The 20697-nt window shown below is 36.6% G+C and overlaps 1 protein-coding gene across 2 annotated transcripts; it reads left to right on the top strand.

The window, feature by feature from the left end:
- The first annotated feature begins 4439 nt into the window (after positions 1–4439).
- EMB1865 (CRS1 / YhbY (CRM) domain-containing protein) lies at positions 4440–20648 on the top strand. Of its 2 annotated transcripts, none has more exons than XM_088985543.1 (10): positions 4440–5748; positions 6941–7406; positions 7509–7639; positions 11433–11777; positions 14390–14546; positions 14626–14918; positions 15252–15311; positions 19089–19172; positions 19284–19444; positions 20552–20648. In XM_088985543.1, exons 1-9 carry the CDS (start codon positions 4861–4863, stop codon positions 19371–19373), a joined length of 2514 nt encoding a protein of 837 aa, XP_088841669.1. In that variant the 5' UTR covers positions 4440–4860; the 3' UTR covers positions 19374–19444; positions 20552–20648. The 2 variants fall into 2 exon arrangements, with proteins under 2 accessions (XP_088841669.1, XP_088841668.1); XM_088985542.1 differs by having other exon boundaries at positions 20153–20648.
- The last annotated feature ends 49 nt before the right edge of the window (positions 20649–20697 follow it).

Genomic DNA, 20697 nt, shown 5'->3' with positions numbered 1-20697 from the left:
TCTATTTACTTTTTAGTTCTCCACAGTTTAAAATTTAAATTCGATGGTTTGCATCTATTGAAGATTTGGCAGGTCTGATGCATGTAGTGTCAAAAGCCCACCTATCGTTGTTGCAGTTCATTACCATCCCTTCATCGGTGCTCGATTGAACTAGTGTCTCAGTCTCGTTATTTTGGAGGTTCAATGGTTTCGTAGGAGGAAGGAGGTGAATTGCCTTTATTTGATATTTTTCGAAAAAGTTCTAAAAAATGTTATTTTTATTGATATTAGGGCCCAAAACTCTACATTCACATAGGCCATGGTCATTGACCCATGAGAAAGAGTCATTTACTAAAACCCCTCTTATAGTTTCATGAATTTACTAAAACCTAATATTTTACTAAAACACTAGTGGAGGGCCCCTGCAACTTCAAAAGCTAAATTATTGTATAGGAATAAATGAATTTGCAAAAGGTAAACTTTTTAATTAATATTTTTTAGGAAAAAGGATTTACCTAAAATTAGGTAGAAATTTATGGATAATAATATATTTAATTTAATAAAATAAAATAATAAATAAATAAATTTTTAGTTTTAAAGTCAATTTAATATAAATAAATCAATTTTGTTGTTAAATAAAGAATACAAATCTTTTTTCTCAATTTCCTAGTTGGGCTTTGGGTAGGCCTATAAACGGATCGAATTCGAATCGAATCAGGCTAGATTCGAATTCGAAACCGATTATTAACACTAATATTCGAATTCGATTCAATTCGAAATCGACCGATGGCAGTGGTGGCTAGTGAGCGGTGATGTAGTGCGACGATGGAAAAGGAGAGATAGAGAAGATGATGGTTGTCATTGATGATGGTGGTTGCCGTCGATACTATTGTCACTAACGATGGCAGTGCGGCGAAGGAGAGATAGAGGAGAAGATGATGGTTGTCGTTGGTGATGTTGGTTTCTATCAAGACTACTGTCACTCGATTGTCATCACTGATGTTGTTGTTGGTGATGGTGGTTGCTCGAGCGGCTGCGATAATGATTTGAGATTTGAAAGAGAAGAGATAGAGGAGAAGATGATTAGATGAGATACGGGAGAGAACTGAAGAGAGGCAAAGGATGAGGTGTAGTGGCCCGTGATTGGTACTCAATCGTCGAGTTGCTAGTGTAGCTGGTGTGGTTGCTCAGGCGATGGTGGCGGCGGTGGCAGTGGCGAAGGGAGGATTAGGGTTAGGGTTTACAAGGAGATGGAGACCAGAGAGAGAGAGATCAGAGATTCAGAGAGGTTCGAATGTTTCATGTTTGCTTCATTTGTTATTTACATTTTTTACCTCCTTTTTAAATTTATTTATATATATATATATATATATATATATATATATCGGTTCGGATATTTTTCGGATCAGATCAATGCATATCCGAATTCAATTCGATTGTGCCAAATCTCGGATTCAAACTCAGATTTTCAAATACCATTTATAGGCCTAGCTTGGGGCTTTATATAGAGGTCGAGCTTGGGCTTAAGATCTAGGCCCAATGGTCCAACCATGCTCAGGCTTGGGCCTGAATACATTTTGTTGATATAAAGGCAAAGCCTAGCATGGCCTATGAATAGGTTTAAAATCTTTCTCCCAATGTCAAATCTCCTTTATTTTACTGATTTATAAATAATTTATTTACTTGTATTAACTAAATAAATGCTTATATAACAATAATAATAATATAAATAAATAAATAAATGTCCATTAAAATCTTTCTCTCAATGTCAAATCTCTTTTATTTTATTGATTTATAAATAATTTATTTAATTCTATTAAATAAACAAATGCTTAGATAATTATAGACTAATAAATAAATGAGTAAATAAAAGTTGGGATAAAGAATAGGAGGAGAGCAAGAATTAAGCGAGAGAGAAAAGGGATGACATTTTATTTTATAGGATGGCATAATTGTAAATAATTATATATGGCATTGCTATAATTTTTGAATATCATAGGGGCATTGCTATAAAAAAAAAGTAAATTTGTCTTATATGTTGCATTCCTGTAATTTTTGAATGCCTTAGAGTCAATTAAATTGGAAAGTTTATCTTATATGTGATAGTTTTGTAATTACAAGTTTGAATGATTGTCATATATGTAGTTGTTATGTAATTTTCGAATAACATAGGGGCAATTATAACTCAATCACATAAGGGGTTTGTCTTTATGTGGCATTCTTGTAATTTCTAGGAAAAAAGGGCAAAAGTTAATGTTAGATTCCATTTCTTACATCCTTAGGCTTTCCTTTGTACAATTTTCAGATTAATATATTTATAAAGATATAGATCTTCTATGGTTTACAATCAATTTATTTAATTGAAAATGACAGTTTTGACTCTAATGTTTATTTGAATAAATTTAATCAAAAGAAAATAAAAATAAAAATACTAATTTTGCTCCTAATAAGACATGAGCAACCACTCTTTTTTGTTCTATTTGGTCATAATTGTTTTTTATAAGAAAAACTGTTTAGGGTATTTTTGGGATGAACAATCATGGGCCCATTCCCTAGAACCTTTTCCACTCACTTTAGATAGTCATGTCACTATTTTTAGATGGAAAAACAAATACTTTTTAGAAAAATATTGATTAAGTAAATAAGTTGCAAACTATAGGGAGTGTTTTAGTAAAATGAAAACTATAAGATATGTTTAAGTAAATCCATGAAACTATAGAATTCAGATTAGCTGAAGTGATGACTGTTGAGCGGGTTAAAACTAGTAATAAATTCATGGGCCCCATTGTGAAAGGTGTGGGTCTCGTGTATTTTATTACTAGCGTGGAACCTTGTCATTGGTTCCACAGCTGAACAGCCATCACGTTCAGCTAATCCTTGCTTGAAACTATAGAAGGTATTCTAGTAAACGATCCTTAAAAAAACACTCATATTAACGTGTCATTTACATTAAGTTTCAAAACAGCTCACAATGTTTTTTTTTTCCAAACAGCCAAACAAACTTTCTCTTTCTCCTCATTGACTTGGGCTGACTTCGGGTCCAACCGATCTTGGGCCTGTTCAACCAAAGCCTTAAAATTGAGCCTGGGTCATGGTTTGGGCCGTTTGGCGCTTGGGCTGGCAAGGTTGGCTACTTGGCTTTGTGAAAAATGGGAATGCTATAGATTTAGCAGATAAAGCCTACAGGTAGATAGGTAACGCCATGATCACGATGCAGCAGCAAACGCAACCAATAACATCCATTCCCACCTCTAAATTAATTCGTCCTCGATTTGAAATTGTAGCATGATATCTTCATCAAAATAATCAAACTAAGCTGAAGTCAAGAGAATTGGTTCTCTATACTGTACCAGTATTTTAAAACCTTACCGGAGATCGAACCGGTGTTCCTCTAAATAAGGGCTTGATGATTCAACCATATGGGTCCCACAGTTCAGCCCATAAATATGTTGAAAAAGCACTAGATCTGAATACTTTTTATACTAATATCTGAGCGACATAGATTTAGTAACAAACATGGGCCTTTTATAAGGATTATTGAAAGAGAAGGAAAAGAATTACCACTAAGGGGGCATTCTTTTTTTTTTGGATTATGAGAGGGAGAAAAGTTGGTCAATGTGATTTTGATTCCCATTGATTAAGAAATTCATTAGTTTATTTGCATTTAAGCTTTCAGTTCGCAACTAGAGTATAGTACTAACTTAAACATCGGAGCAACCTCATCGGGTTAGTCACCCCAAGTTCTCTGATCCTTTATCTTGTAGTTTGGTCCAACTTGTTACACAACTAGTGCCCAAATAGTCTTCTAACTAGGAGCTTTCAGATCGCGTACCATCATTACCTATATGGAATGATAGCCCATGTCAAATTAAGAGGGGAATTTACTTAGGCTCACTTTGAAAGGAGTACAAATGCAAATTTATAGAGTGCAAATACATACAAAATACATGGCTTTACACTAACAAGTCCCATCAAAGACCAAAGTTGGATGTTTGCAAGACATTATCAAATTTCCCTAGGCCATATTTATGCTTTTGAACAAAAAATAGAGAGGAATGGATTTATTCAGTTAAACCCGAGTCAAATAAATCTAAATTTTAAAAATCAAATTAAAAAAATAAAAATCAAAACTAAATTATAGAAAAATCAAAATTTTTGGTTTGGTTTTTGGTTATTTGATTAAAACTGAATTTTAATAATATATACTCTATTTATATATATTCTAACATATAATATATATTATATATTATAAAATATATTATGACATCAAATTTTATTTTATTAATTAAATTTTTAATTTTAAAAATCAAAACCAAAAATTAAATTAAAAAAACCGAAACCGAAAATTTTTGTTCAGTTTTTTTGGTTTTAGTCGAATAGTGCCCACCCTAATTGATGGCATAGAGAGAAAATATAAAGTTGAGGGAATTATTTATTATTTTCTGTCGGGTAAAACATGAGGGGACACTTTGCTACTGAATTAACTGAATGAATCTTTTGGTTTGGAGATCCTTCCTCTCTCTAATTTATCCTTCAAACCATAAACAGCATGAGACAATAAGTAATTAAGTTCAGCCACTTCAGCCGTAATCAAACGGCCTCTTCGACGGGACTGCTTTCCTCAGTAGATGTTCCCGCTAAAGACATATCCAATCCAACCTCATCCACCATAATATCTCAGTCTCACACCTCGCGGGCTAGCCGTAGTAGTGATTTGCAGCTCCCGCTGAAGCTGCTGACAGCACCATTCTGTAATCGCGCAAATTTCTCTTCTTCTTCTTCTTCATTGTAAGAGTGTCATGAAGCATAGAGGATCATCATTTAGCTTTAGCTGAAAATATAAACTTTAACCAGTAGAAGAGCAACAGAAGAGGAAAGCTAATGGCTTTCTCAACAGCTAAATTCACAGAACTTCGTCTCCACAATTCGATCCAAATACGCTCACACCATTCTCTTGGTCTCTTGTTTTCTTCGAAGCCTTCGTTATCCATAGTTAGTCGCTTCTCCTCCACTTCTTCTCTCAGAACCAGCGAACGCAGCGACCGTGCTGACGATCGACGGAGCCCTAGGAGCAGGCGTTATCCATGGGACGATGACAATCCTAGAAGAAACCCCACCGTTTCTGACAAATCCAGGACTCCTGCTCCTTGGCTCAACAAATGGCCCTCTGTTAACCCTCCTATCGGAGCTGTCAATCGAATTGCCGACTCAGAGAAACAGCGTAAGGTGGAGGACCCGGTGGAGAGTCGATACTTCGACGGAGATAAAGGGAGAAGTGCAATTGAGAGGATTGCCCATCGATTGCGAAATCTGGGGTTAGGCTCCGATGATGAAGACGAGGAGGTTGGTGGGGAGAGTAACGAGGAAATGCCGCTCAGTGGTGAAGAGAAATTGGGGGACTTGTTGAAACGGACTTGGAGTAGGCCTGATTCAATTCTTCATGAAGATGAAGATGAGAAAGGAAAGATGCTTTTGCCGTGGGAAAGGGATGAAGACGACCAGAGCGAGGAAGAGGACGGAAGGGGATTGAAAAAGAAGAAGAGAGTGAAAGCGCCAACATTGGCAGAATTGACAATTGAGGATGCAGAGTTGAGGAGGTTGAGGACTCTTGGGATGACGCTTAGGGAAAGGATTAATATACCGAAAGCAGGTGTTACCCAGGTGATTCTCGAGAAGATTCATGAGAAGTGGAGGAAGTCGGAATTGGTGAGGCTCAAGTTCCATGAGACGCTTGCACATGATATGAAGACTGCCCATGAAATTGTTGAGGTGAGTGAATTTCTTGATTGCTGATTTGAACACTGAATTATTTTGGTATATTCTTCTTTCGTTTTGGACATAATGTTGGGGCTCTGGTCACTGAATCTCAATGAGCATTGTTAATGTTAGCTATCTGGAATCTACAGATAGGTTGAGAGCATTCTTCTTTGTTCTTTCATTTTGGACATACTGTTCGGATGCTGGTTACTAAATCTCAATGAGCTTTGTTGATCTTGTTATCTTGCTTTTGAACTTTCTTTTATAGATTTTTTGGGGGTAGGGAGTTTTGGTTTTTTTTTCCCCTCTTAATAGTTGGGAGACTAATTGTTACCTTTCTTGAAATCTTCTTTTTTCTTTAATGACGATGCTCTTATGTTTATGCCTACCTACCTTTTAAAACGTAAAAGTATTAAACAGGAACTTATCATTGTAGAATTATTTTCTAAATCACGTTTTTGTTCCTTAACCAAACTTTTTTACTATATCTTTTATTTTTAGAACTGAACTTAAGGTTTTTATTTTTTTGAGAGAGAAGGTTAGGGAATTTTGCTTATAATTTATAAACCTAAACCGTACAACTTAACATAGTACAAGTATATTTAGATATAAAATATAAGTATATGCATCCCAAAATTTTAAAATGAAAACGCATCAAACAGTAGCTTATCTTTAACCAATCTTCTGACATAATCTTTTCCACCATTTTTTTGTGCCTTTGTATTCTATAAATATTCTTAGAACTGAATCCTACATTGGGGTTTCTCGAAATCACATGTCTACATATTTATCAAAAAAAAAAAAAAAACACATGTCTACATCCTTATTTTTACCTTTGTAGACCAGAATGAACGAGTTGAGGTAGTGAGAGAGATTTGACTAATTTTTCAATAGAAGATATAGCCCTAGAATCCCAGATGGATTGGATTGGCAGGAAAATATCTATGACCAACCCCAAATAGTCCTTAGATTAAGGCATTGTTGATTGATTTTCTTTTTCTTTTTTTCTCTTTTGAATTAAAAGATCAAATATTGTTCCTTTTCCAGCAACCAATTAATGGGGAATGGTGATCTATTTTCTGAATCTGAAGAACTCTACTTTCTTTTTTTCTTCCCATTCTTGTTATTTATCTTTTTGCTTTTTAAAGATAGTTACTGAGAAATAGTTGAGGACCTTGTTTTAACTGCCTCTTGTGCTGGTCAGCGCCGAACAGGAGGACTGGTTATATGGAGATCAGGAAGCGTTATGGTGGTGTATCGGGGAAGTAACTATGAATCTTTTTCAAGACTTAAGCCTGTTGAAAGTGAAGGCAATGCTCTTTTTGTCCCAGATGTTTCATCTTCTGCCAATTCAATTTCAAAGATCAATAATGATATTATGTCAGCTCCAGAAAAGAAAGATCCAGGTGTTCAGAATCCAAATCAAGCTGAAAGCATGACAGAAGAGGAAGCAGAATATAACAGCCTGCTAGATGGGTTAGGTCCTCGCTTTGTTGATTGGTGGGGTACTGGAATTTTACCAGTTGATGCTGACTTGCTTCCTCAAACTATTCCTGGCTACAAGACACCCTTTAGACTTCTCCCAACAGGAATGAGATCACGACTGACAAATGCAGAGATGACCAATTTAAGGAAGCTTGCCAAATCACTTCCTTGTCATTTTGCCCTTGGTACTATTCAACTCTTTGTCTATGGTTGTAAATTCAATGGATGCGGTTCCTTGCTTTCTCATTTACTTATGACTTTCATCCTGAACATTTTTCATCATAAAGGGAGAAACAGAAATCATCAGGGTTTGGCAGCTGCAATTGTGAAACTCTGGGATAGAAGCCTTGTTGCAAAGATTGCTGTCAAGCGTGGTATTCAAAATACAAACAACAAATTGATGGCTGAGGAGCTAAAGGTGCCCCTTTTTCCCTGTCCAAAGATGCTGCAGATGTTGATAACATGATTTACCAAGGTTAAATGTGTGATTAAATTGTGGTTCCTTGTCAAAGTGCTTACTTTGAAATGACCAAACAACAACAACAACAATAATGCATGATACATATTATAAAAATTCTGGTGTAGCTATCTGTTCTAGGAGCAAAGAAGCGAAACCTGGATTTTTTTTTTTTTTTTGAAAATTTTATGTACATTTGTATCTTTAAACTGTAAGGGTATTTTGGCCATCTTGTCTGTGGAATCTGGTCTTAGTTGTTTCATTTGTCTAGTCATAGTTTAGTTGCTTTTTAAGTTTCAGTCATTGAATAAATAGTTTAGAGTTACTGAGTTTTCTTATGATTGTGGAAGTCTTATAATTTTTGTTTTTCCTTGTTCTAGTAGATTGGCAAATGGCCACTCCTATAATGTCTATGTATATGTATGTGCCTGGTGCAAAAATGTGAAGATGATTAATTAATGGTGTTTAATTGAGATCTTGTAGCTAATGCTACATGTTGAGTATTTTTGGTTTTTCTCTCCTTTTTTGCACTCCATCTTCTTCTTTTGAGAGGTTATTACATCCAGAAACAACAATGAATTTGTCATCAAAAGGCATGCACTCAACTTCTCAAAAGATTAGAGCTGATCTAAGTTGGTCACCTTCTACCATCATCCATTCTAAACCTACTTATGAAATTTCATTGAAAAACACCCATTCTAGTCTTCCTAGACCAAGTTTCCATATTATGAAATTTTCACTGTCTTAGGACAAATCTGCAATTCTTGTGTTGTAGTGATCCCTTGAGAGTTGAGTGAGGCCTTTTTTAACCTGATCAATCCCTATCTTTAGTCCTAAAATCACCTCTATATCTATCCTAGCCATCCTAGGCTCATCCTTGATTCATTCAAGTCCTACATTAATTGGTATTACACTATCCATCCTTTTTTTTTTTTTTAATTTTTTGTCTGGCATATTAGATATCATCCTATCTCAAGACCTAGAGTGAAATTTTAGGGCGAATCATGGTAGGCTGACCTGCTACTTTACTTTGCACACCATAGAATCTTTTTTGATTAGTAACTGATTAACCATACTTATCATTAATTCAAAGAAGAGAAACATTAATCTCTAGTCAAGTTGGAAGAGTAGGATAGCGAGTACAATTCCTAAAGTATGGGAAAAGGCCATGTGTATGTTGTGTGGTTGTGGGCTATATGGAAGAGTAGAAATGGGACAATATTCAATAACAATGATAATAGTCCACCTTGGATTATTGATCAAACATGGAAAAGTTATTTGGACCTGCAACAAGGATGACACTGCAAATCAATAGTAATTCTGTTCACCTTGGACTATCAACAGTGAAGAACATCAAGTATAGTTCGTGACTGCCATGATATTGCACAAAACAAGAACTATAGAACCTCTGTGGAATACATGAAGCATAGTTCATTATTGCCATGATATTGCACAGGAAGCTGGGTTGGAGTCTTGGAGATATTGTATAGTCATGTTTACAAAGAGGCAAATCAAGCTGTGGATTGGTTGGCCAATCTAGGTCATCAAGGTGTCTAAGTGTCTTTGAACAAGTTATAGTCTTAGGAATAAATCTGAACTGACTGTTATATATTTCTATTATGGGCTTCTGGGTTGTGCTACACATGCTTTGTGTAGCACCTGTTAACTACCTATGAAAAAAACCGGAAAAAAAAAACAAACCATAACTATAATCTTTGCCTTTCAATCACAAAAGTGAATCCATTGCTGATATTGTTTACTTGGAAGTTGGTCTCTCTTAGGACTTGGGCCTTATAAGAGGATCAAGAGTAATGGAAACTCGTCAAGTCACATATCTTCTTATGTTCTTCTAGGAATTGATAAAAGAATCTGATTCTTAATCCTAGGGTTTTGTTCTATTGTTTTCCTTCAAAATTTTCACTCAAACCCAGTACCCCATAGTTTTCCCCCATAAAGCCACGTTTGGCCCCTCTTCACCAAGGCTGAAAGCATTTTGTTGGGAGGCCACATTACTGCATTAGAAACCATCGACATGGATGAGATTCTTCAAAGGAGGCAAAAAGCTTGGTGCCTATCCCCATGTGTGCATCCTATGCCTCAGGAGTGGTAGAGTGTCAATCATTTTTTCCTGTCTTATCAATATGCATCTCAGGTATAGAATCACTTTCTTCTTATTTTTGGAGCTACTTGGATGCTACCATCAGATATTTCTCATTTATTCTCAGATGGGTTGTTGCAACTAATTACAAAAAAAAAAAAAAAAGCAAAGGATGATGTGGCATTGTACTAGAGCAACTATAATAAAGCCTTTCAGGTGAAAGAAATAATGGATCTCTTGAGGATAAGAAACAAACTTTCCAAGACCTGATAGAGTTATTATCAGTAAGAATCTCCTATTGGGTTTTGTTATTCAAGGAATTCAAAGGGAACCACTATGGTTAAATCACTAAGGCCTTGTTCGTTTAGAAAGAGGCCATTTACCCAGGAATCATTTACCCGGGTAAGTGTATTTACCCATGTTCTTTTTTGTTAAATTTACCCGGGTAAATGAGACCTTTCAACTTCCCCATGTTCTTTTGCCTCACCCACCTTCCCAGGTAAGTGGTTAATTTTTCTATGTTTTGTCAGTTTTACCCTTGGGTCCAGGACCATGCTTTTTGATTTTTTTTTTTTTAATGGGCATTTTTGACATATTATATTTTGAGCATTTACTCTCCACTTGGGAAAGTTTAACTTTCCCAAGTGGGAGAAGGGTAACACTTTCCCGGGTAAGTGATACCCAAGGGAAAGGCATTTACTGTGGGTCCCACCTAAATCTTGAAAAAGAACATGGGAGAGTTGGTCAATGGGAATCAAAATCCCATTGACCTACTTCCCCCCTTCCAAAATCCGCGAAACAAAGGAGGCCTAAGGGGCAAGTTGTGGCCAGCAGCCAGCTACATGTGAAAAGACATAAATAAATTAAAACTAAACTTTGATGACTACTGTTTAGGCAACTTAGGTGTTTCAGGTCTGGGGTATCAATGGGCTTTGGCTATATGAATCTGGTTTCACCATTTCGTTCGTTCAGTGCCGTATCCTTTGATAAATTATGGATGCTTGATAACTTCTTATTACTTCACCCAAATCCTTTTTGGTCTGCCCCTGGCTCTTCTAGCCCCTTCAACTTGTAGCAGATCACTTTTCTAACAGGTGCTGTAGATGGTCTTCTATGCACCTGCTCAAACCATCCCAATCTACTTTCTCTCATTTTATCACTCCTAGGGTCCTTATGACTTCAATTCTAACCTTGCCCTTCCTAGTTTGACCACTCGTCCATCTAAGCATTTCATTTCTGCTACATTTTTTGGACATGCTGTTTCTCAACTACCCAACACTCTCCTCCACACAACATAGTTGGCCTTTCAACTGTTTTATAGATTTTTTCTTTTAGCTGAAGTGGTATTCACCTATCACATAAGACTCTGGATGTACCCCTCCATTGTGCCCATCCTGCTCTAATTATTGTAAGCTCATATCATATAGGATACCCATTCCTGTATCTGTCTGGGACCTCAGGAAATGGAGTTGTATCCCTATTTCTCATTGTTGCAATGCCCCTAGGGAGATTGATGGAACTTTTCACATGCTTCTTTTGGTGTAGCTTGCCTTCTGCATTGGATATACTATCTCCTCTTGTTTATGCTATATTATCCTTATATAGAAGCAGTAAAAATACCCAAAGGTATATACTGATATGTTAATTGTCTTGCAGAAATTAACAGGTGGTGTCTTACTGCTTAGAAACAAGTATTACATTGTCATATACCGCGGGAAAGATTTCCTCCCAACAAGTGTGGCTTTTGCCTTAGCAGAAAGACAGGAATTGACAAAAGAAATTCAAGATGTTGAAGAGAAGGCACGTAGTGGAGCAGTTGTATCTGCCCATGTGGAAGAAATTGGAGGACAAGCACTTGCAGGCACTTTGTCTGAATATCGTGAAGCTCAAGCTCAATGGGGAAGAGAAATATCTGCTGAGGAACATGAAAAGATGAAAGAAGAAGCTTCAAGGGCCAAGAATGCCAAGGCAATCAAGCGAATAGAACATAAACTAACTGTTGTAAGTATCTCCCTTCTGAATATCAGATATGGAAATCAATGAGGGCCTTATATTCTAATTGTAGTTTTCCATTGATTTCCTTCAACATAAATAGATAGACGAGCTATTATATTCTTTCTAACCCCTCCCAAACGTTGACTATCTTAAGCCCATTGAAGTCGTTAGCACTAGGTCCCAACCCAATCTGTAATCTGATATCTCTGCAATTCTATTTATGGTTCTATCTTTCCTTATAAAAGGTTATCCTGTTTTCTCCTTCCACAAACCCTGGAGTATGTAAAATGTGCCATCTTTTGCAAAATACACCACTTGTCACGAGTTGGACAAGGGACTTTTAAGAAGCTCATGAGAAGCTTTATGGCATTGTCTCTCCACCCTAAATGACGACAAAAAGAAGCTCCCAAGGATCTTCTCTACAATCAAGCATATATATTAACACCAGTTTTTAAGACATGAGGCAAGGTGTTTCTATTCCCTAATGCATGTGTACAAGTGTATTAATAATCCAGATTAATAATTTATCAATCATCATTTTTTTTATGAATACATCACCATCATCATCATCATTTTGCAATGATAATGTATAACTGCATTGCTATATTTAAGAAACTATAATGTGTGCACATAAATTCCTCTACAATTAGTTGCTATACATTTGGAGCTAGAGTTTACAAGGAATCCTTGAATTCATTGCTCCCCAAAACACCAAAAAATATGGTTATCCCCCCTTTTACTTAGCTCGAAGCTTCCATATCCGTAACATGCCCTGAACGGTATGTAGGAAGCAGAATTTAATGTCAAATATGACTGAATGGTGGGCCCATTACACTGTACTGGATTTACAGTTTATGAATAATCTCCCATTTCTTTGCATAAAACAGAACCTGTGATTGGTAAATCCATGAGTAGAAGAAGGTCCTAAGCTCCTAGCAGTTAGCATTGGTGGAATAGAAGGGTGAGAAAGAAAAAATAAGATCTAATGTGGAGGAAGATAGGGAAAATAAGGTCTCTCAAAACATGATGGATTCAAAGATCTTGGTATTGTTGGATGGATAACTCAATAACCAATTTAATGAGGCTAAATTAAAAGTGATGCAACTTAAACTACTATACAACTATTTAAGATGCTTAACCTTATTCTTGAGACACCAACAAACTATAAACTAACTTTTAAAAGGCTCAAATTGACCAAAAGTAGAACCTCCCAAAAATTACAAAATTTCCATTGGTTAGGAAGTCAGGAGAACATTGATGTCTTGATTTATAGATTCTTTTCTTGATTCTATGTTTGCATAATCATCAAACCAAACCAGTGTGCTTTCAATCCACCTTTGACCCTGGAGGTTGAACAAGAGATATGAATAGTTTACCAGATCCCAGGTTTTTTATGATTTTGATTTTACCAGCTGGTTGGGACCATCAAATCTGCCACCAGCTAGCTTTTTGGGTCAACATCTGCATTGGATTTTAAAGCATTGCCCAAACCTTAAATGCTACCTTGGGACTTGTGTTTCCTGTATCTGTAAATTTGGAAATTTTGTTCTCACAGAAGATTTCTCTGATGCATCTCTGTAAAGAAACCAGAGTAAAAGGTAGAGATGAGAGTGGTCAGCTTTAATCTGTTTCTGATTTTTGTATGATGGCATCTAAAAAAAACTCTGATCCATCCTATAAGCAAACCTTGAAACAGCATCTGGAGGCCTGGAATTGTTGTTCTGCAGCCTCAAAAGTGAATTTTCCATGGGTTCTACTCTCAAGTCTTCTGAAAATAGATTCCTAGACCACATTGTTTGCACCTATCTAGTAGCAGTATCTTACATTGTCATTTGGCAGCAATGTGTAAGGTGGAGGAAAATGTCATTAAGAGGTCAAAGATTGCACCAAGTATCCATCTGGAATTGAAATCTAGAGTCATTTCCCTATCTATATCTAACTTCTTTAATGAACTATTCCTTGCTTAATTTCGGAACAATAAGTAGTAACTTTCATAGCTCCCATCCTAGCTGTGTCAAGCCATATGTGGTAGCTATGATTCATCTCCATGGGCTATCTGTTCTTGACCAGACATCTAGAATATTTTATTTATTTTCTTCCATTTTTCTGTGTCCCTCTGTGTTCCGTTGGGGGTTTTTCTTTCTTTTTTTTTGAAAAATGTGTTTGTATTACAAAAGGGGATTCCCCCAAAAATGTGTTCCATTGGAGCTTAACTTTAACTTACGCTAATGCTAGCTGAACTTGAAAAGTAACACATATTGGAATTTTACCTGCAGAGATTCAATCCATGCATAGCATAGTTTTACCTCTGTTCTCTATCATTTTGAGAACTCTCTTTATTTGCTTCTCTTTCATTGAGGTGTTAACCAAAGTAGCTGCATTCTTCTCGAATAGGCCTTCAAGGTTCAGTTTAACGGTTAGACAACCATAATTAAGTTCTGGAAAGCTTTGTGTGCAGTTAGTGGCCATCCATGTGGAAATTGCATAAACCTGCATTTCTAGATATGAAACCAAATATGATGTTTTTCATTGTGGTTTATGGTGCATTAAATTTGCATTACTTTTACCAGTAATTTTCATTTTCTTTTTGAATGAACTGGCCATTCTATATGTGACAGGCACAGGCTAAAAAATTAAGAGCAGAAAAGTTGTTAGCAAAGATAGAAAAATCCATGGTTCCGGTTGGTCCTTCTGATGACCAAGAAACAATTACTGATGAAGAACGGTTTATGTTCCGGAGGGTTGGTTTGAGAATGAAAGCATATTTACCTCTTGGTAAGTTCCTCTTCTTTGGTTAGTATAAGCTCTGTTTTAACTGAAATAACTCATGCTCTATGGTTTATTAATATTCCAGGCATACGTGGTGTTTTTGATGGAGTAATTGAAAACATGCACTTACATTGGAAGCATAGGGAACTTGTGAAGCTGATATCCAAGCAGAAGACTCTTTCCTTTGTTGAAGACACAGCAAGGTTGTTAGAGTATGAGAGTGGTGGCATATTGGTAGCAATTGAAAGAGTCCCTAAAGGTTATGCTCTTATTTATTATCGTGGAAAGAATTATCAACGACCCATTAGTTTGAGACCAAGGAACCTTCTGACAAAGGCAAAAGCATTAAAGCGTTCAGTTGCCATGCAGCGCCATGAGGTGCAATCATCTTTCCCATGTTATTATTTCCTTTTATTTATTTTTAATTATAGCAATCAGAGTCTTTATTGATTTTAAAGAAAGAATAGTGATATACAACAGGGTGCTGGACACCCAAAGTGTTAGGTTGGCCCCCTGCCACATATCCTCTTCATTTTTTTTATTTACAATTACATACATATCCCTATTTTCCCACTTTATACTTTTATTGATGTTCATATAATCTATTGGAGCATCATTCTTTTAGATAGCCAGTTCTTGATCTGAATTTACACATTCCAGTTCTTGATGTCCCTGTATATGTTAATGTTTTAAACTAATGAATATGTGCAGGCACTCAGTCAGCACATAACTGAATTGGAGAGAACAATTGAGCAGATGAAATCAGAAATTGTAAGCATCAATACTCATTGCTATTTCCATAATATGATGAAGCTCTGGTGGCAACAAAATTAGTTATTTCATGCATACAATTGCTAGTTTCTTTTCTTGACAAACCAATACATTTCTTTTTCTTTGGATGGTTTTTCCATCCTTTGCCTGTGTGTAAATACAGGATTTGTTTGGAATGGATCTTGTGCATAGATCAGCAAACAACTTTTGCTGATTCCTTAGCAAAGAACAGGGTAAACAGGAATAAATTAAACTCTGTGAAACAACCATCTAATTGATTTTTTGTAACATGTGTAGAAAGGGGTTTGGTGGTAGGAGGCAGTCTAATTGAGGGACTGTCTTTCTTGTATATAACGTTCTTTATATTCATTGGTGTTGAGATGTTGGGTGAACAGCTCTTAGTTCCTTTTATCTTTTATTCTTAGGTTTTAGTTGTTATGGGCCTAAGGCCCCTTTTTATTTCTTACTCTTGCAGCTACCTTACTAGGGGCAATCTTGTGAACTTTATTTATGTTTAAATGTAATAAAACATGGTTAGTGGGCTGGGAGTCGGCCACAATTCTTCTTCCAAAACTTTTTCTTCCCTTCTTTCTTCTCTCTTCTTCTTGCTGTTTCAGACTTATTTTTCTTTTGATTTCTTTGATTAAACACAGATTATTACAGCTTTGATTGACAACTTAATATCAGAGAAACCCTACCTCTTTTTTCTTTCTTTAATCCCATACACTGTGTATGGAGAACTAAACTGGTAGTTGATTGGTGATTCATTTGGCCTAGTTGGTGGAAGTTTTTTTTGAGATTTTTTTTTTTTGAAGCAAAGGTAACTTTTATTGAAGAAGAAGAAAACAGTAGTACATGAGAGGATGTACTGAAGCCAAGAATGGCTTGGCAGGATTACAAAGGCAAACAACTGTCACTAAACAAGAAATCTCTAGAGACCCCTGATTTTGCTAGGGTATCAGCAATAGAATTTTGCTCCCTAGGAATCTAGACCAACTTCACATTCATAGAGACTAAGATATCCCTGGCTTCAGCTAAGAAGTGGGCTAGTCTCCAGGGTCCTCTCTTCTCCTGTAACCAAGCTATAGTATTTGCAGAATCCCCTTTAATGGTTAAGAAGGATAAACCTAGATGTTTGGCAAGGCGAATCCCTGTGAGTGCAGCCAATACCTCTGCCTTTGTGGCATCAGCCCTCCCAATCGGACCACTGTAAGCCCAGCAAGTATTCCTCCTTTCCCCTCAGACTACACCTCCAATTCCTGCTTGACTTGTGGATCCTTTTCAGAATAGTTTTGGATGCCCAAGAAGCTTCTTGGAGGGTTATCTCAAAACCCTAGCTGACTAGAGAGGAATTGGAGTTGAGGGTCAAAGGGGTCCTCCCAGAGTGATGCTTAGGGTGTAAAAGACTAATTGGACAACCTTAGTGAGATTGATCCAGGTTGGTAAGATTTCTGACTTCACTGGTAGGAGCAGTTAAGTTTTCTCAGTTTCTCCCAGGTAGCTGGGCAGTGTGAAACCCTGTTTTTGCTTGTTTTCCCCTCCTATGTTTTGGAAGATCTTAATTTGGGTCTCTAGTTGTTTTCATTTGTTTTTATTTTTGATCATTGGAGTCATCTGGGGTTGAAATAAAGCAGAATAGTGAACCTGGAATTGATTCGAGAGGGCTTGTAGAATCCCTACTGGGTATTATGACCAAGGTAAAGCTAGATGGCACCAACTATTTAGCTTGGTCACAATCTTTGAGGATTCATGTGTGTAGTAGAGGCAAAAACCTAAAGAAGATAACCCTAGTTTTGAGAAGTGGACCCAGGAGCATTACACTGTTATAAGGTGGCTTGTGAATTCTATGCAATCTCATATTAGCCAGCACCACCTGTGGATGGATACAGCCAAGGAAGTATGGGATAGTGTGTCTGAAACATATTCTCAGAAGATGAATGTTGCAGTGGCATACAAGCTGAAAAATGAAGTCAATAGTTTGAGACCGGGGAAAAAGCCTCTAGAAGTATGCTACTCTATGTTTAGATCCTTATGGCAGGAGATTGATTTACTTGAAACTGTTGTGTGGGAGAGCACCAAGGATGCAGAAACATACGGAAAGCTGATGGAAAGAAAAAGGGTGTTTTGAGTCCTTACAGGATTCTAGTAGTGCTTTCTCAAGTTTTCTTATTTTTGACCATTTGTTTGATTTGAAACTTTCTGCCAATAAGACTGGATTATTGCTGTTCATACCTTTCCATCTCTAGAGGTAAACCTCAGTTAGTCAGATTACTGTGAAAATTTGGATTCTCCAACTCTTTGCTTTCTCAAATGGAGAAACAGAAACAGAGGGGCTGACATCTTTCCCTCTCAAACCCTCATTGGTTGCTAATATGTGTATCGGAAGGCAGTTTCTAAGGGCCAAAAGCCATGCTATAGAGGGGCTTGAGAGATAGGTTAGAGCAACTAAATGATCTTTACCAAAAAGATCAATTGGTCTGGCATGGTTATTAGGGTGTTTGATGAGACTACATTAGGACATATTTGGAATTTTGTAAGAGGTGTAAAAGTTGTTTTAACTTTTAAGTTAGAGATTAAGGCTGCATTTGGCATTCCTTATTTTTGAGACTTATCTCCTTTTTGCAGTTAAAATACTTCTATGCACACTGAGTTTTTAACAGCAAAAAGGAGATAAGTCCTTAAAATAAGGAATGCCAAATGCGGCCTAAGTTCCCTAACAAAGAGAACTATCAAGGAGGGAGAAGTTTTTTTCTAGTGGATTGACCATGAAACACTTGACAGGAACCTTTGCTTAGTGATTTCCAGCAATGAAGAATCAGACTATTATTTGGTGGGTGGTGAAACTCCAGAGTTTGGGACTAATTCTTCATCCCCCTTGATGTTGTGTCCCTGGATGTGGAATATGAAGGGGTCCAGACTAGCAAAGGTGTCACTTTGTCAGTAGAAGCAAGAGGAAGATAAAGCTCTAGGTGACACTTCTGGTAGGAATGTCCTACGAGTGAAGGATTCAGGGAACCTGGTGTTTCAAGCACCTTCTTGAAGAGCTAAAAGTCTGATACAAGGGAGACCAGTTTTATCACAAGATTGAAGAAATTGGTCTTCACCTGTAACTACAGAGAAATACCAACAACCTCCATTGCATGTTTTGGATCTTCCACATCTATGACCATTTTAAACACTCCAATGCCCGATGATCCTGGATTGCTCAAACTACAGTCATCAAAGTTTAAGTTGACTAAGTTCTTGGATGGGAGAAACCTAGATCTGATAATTGTTACTATTGCCGAGGAAAAAGCAGCCACATTTGCTAAGTCCTAATGATATCAACAGAGAAGGGTTGAATGCTTCCAAAATCTTCACCAATGAACTACATTAACAGATATGCCTTATATTAGAACATCATTGGTCTGGTTTTTGTCTTTAAAAATTTTGTTATTCCCTTCTTCCCAAACATGTGCACCTCCATAAGATTTTGTCCCTTTTTGGTTGAACAAGAGTTACTGAAAATGCTTCCCACGTCCCATGGACTCCACCTTGTGCATTACAGAACTAATATGAAATCCACATGGTGGTTAAGTTTTTCATGACTTGCAGTTTTTTTTTTTTTTTTTTTTTTAAAGTTTTTTTAGTGGTGTCTAAGTCTGTTTGTCTATAATTGCTATTTTTGAGATGTAATCTAATTTAACATGATAACCATATGTATTCAGAGAACTGTTCTTATTTGCCACTGTTCATTACTTCACCAATGTGAAAACCCACTGTTTCCACTTTTGACAGGGTATTTCTAAAGATGTAGATTATGAAGATACCTGGAGTGAAGAGGATCCAAGAAGATTTGGTAATGTTTCAGCATTCACTGAGGTGAGATAATTTGTTGTGGGCAACTGGTTTATTCAGTGTCAAATATAAAGGACCAATGGTTTTTCCCGAGCTTAAGTAAAAATACAGCTAAACCTCAGCATGCAAATGCAGAGTGAAGATGAAGGTTCCTCTATGGAGGATGATGGTGATGAGGATGATGTGGATGTTGAGTGGGAAGACGATGATGAGTCAGATTTTTAGAGAGCTATTCTAGCCATGATCTTTGTAGCAAGGAGAGTTGGAGCATTTTCTTTTGAAATTCTTTTCCAGAGGTAAGGGATGTCGTTTTTATTGGATTCCCAATGTCTTATCAAGGTAATCATTTGTTGGGTGTTTGAAAGCCATGTGTTAAACCGTTTTATGTTTTTTCCTATATAGTTTTAATGCATAGGCTCTCATCTAAGATGTGATCATCATTTGAATGCTTGATGAATGGAAAAAAATAAGAAAAGAATGGATTAAGTTTTTGAATACTTGAATCTTAGAATTTAGCTCCCTATGCATACTTGTTTGGCTGATGAATCAGCTAAATTCTTGCTACTAGCCTACTACTCTCCCAAGTATGAAAGGCATTTCAGACATATTTGCATGTATCATCCAATCATGCAGTGTTACAAGAAGCTTATGAGAGCAGAATAAAATATCTCAAGTTGAGCCGATGCTTATACCAGTGGCCAGTGGAATATATTTATTATATTTCACTTTGATCCCTTGATACCTCCTAAAATAGCTACTACTTATTGGAGGCAACCATTAAATTAAACTTCCCTTTTGCCAATGTAACTACCTTGAAGCTTGCAGTGAGAAGGGTAATCTTCCTATCCTTTATCATCTCCAATTGAAATGTTTTTATAGTGTTTTGTTTTTTCTTTATCTCTCTTTCCTTTCTTTTTTAGCTTAATGCTTAAAACTATTGGCTTTTTGGCACAATGATTATTTCTGAGTGTCTGAAGAGTTGCTTCTGTAATGAAATAATGTAGCTACCGAGAAGAAGAAAGTGCTTTCTTCTGGGGCTACAGGACTTCTAAAATGGTGCTTGCCCCAACTTGCGATGCGTTCCACACTTGAAGATTAAGAACCACCATCGAATGGCTCCCATTGTGGACACTAACTTGGTCAGAAGTCAACTTGGAGCATATTATAATTTATAAGATACATGCTTCTTTTCTCTTTTGTCTATTAATGTCTAAAGTACGTATTTTTACTCCAGAAGATTTGGGCTGTCGGAATGATGTTTTACTGTTCCAGAAGTAATGCATTGCTCTGATGTTTTAGTCAATTTGTCATGATGATATTTTTTGTAGGCGCTCTTTTTAACTGGGGCATTTCATTGTTGGGTACTTACTGATCATCTAAATAAACATTGTTGCAAGTTACAGCTCCAGATGAAACTGCAGCTCCTGCTGCTCCAGACTTGAGAAAAACCTGTTTGAGAAACATTCAAGTAGTTGCAAATAAGAGTGCATATATTCATCATCGCTGGCTTTCTTTGCTTTGGACTTGACATTAATTTGGCAGATGAATG

The sequence above is a fragment of the Nelumbo lutea genome, chromosome 4 (genome assembly GCF_056320005.1).
Source record: "Nelumbo lutea isolate HS-2025 chromosome 4, American lotus-T2T, whole genome shotgun sequence".
Classification (NCBI taxonomy): domain Eukaryota; kingdom Viridiplantae; phylum Streptophyta; class Magnoliopsida; order Proteales; family Nelumbonaceae; genus Nelumbo; species Nelumbo lutea.
This window is presented reverse-complemented; position numbering and strand designations above follow the sequence as displayed.

Bases quoted from the DNA above. Each gene is read 5' to 3' on its own strand.
- EMB1865 (XM_088985543.1), top strand. From the start codon at position 4,861: ATGGCTTTCTCAACAGCTAAATTCACAGAACTTCGTCTCCACAATTCG. The intron at 11,778-14,389 runs GTAAGTATCTCC...TATATGTGACAG, and splicing joins TAGAACATAAACTAACTGTT to GCACAGGCTAAAAAATTAAG. The intron at 19,173-19,283 runs GTGAGATAATTT...ATGCAAATGCAG, and splicing joins ATGTTTCAGCATTCACTGAG to AGTGAAGATGAAGGTTCCTC.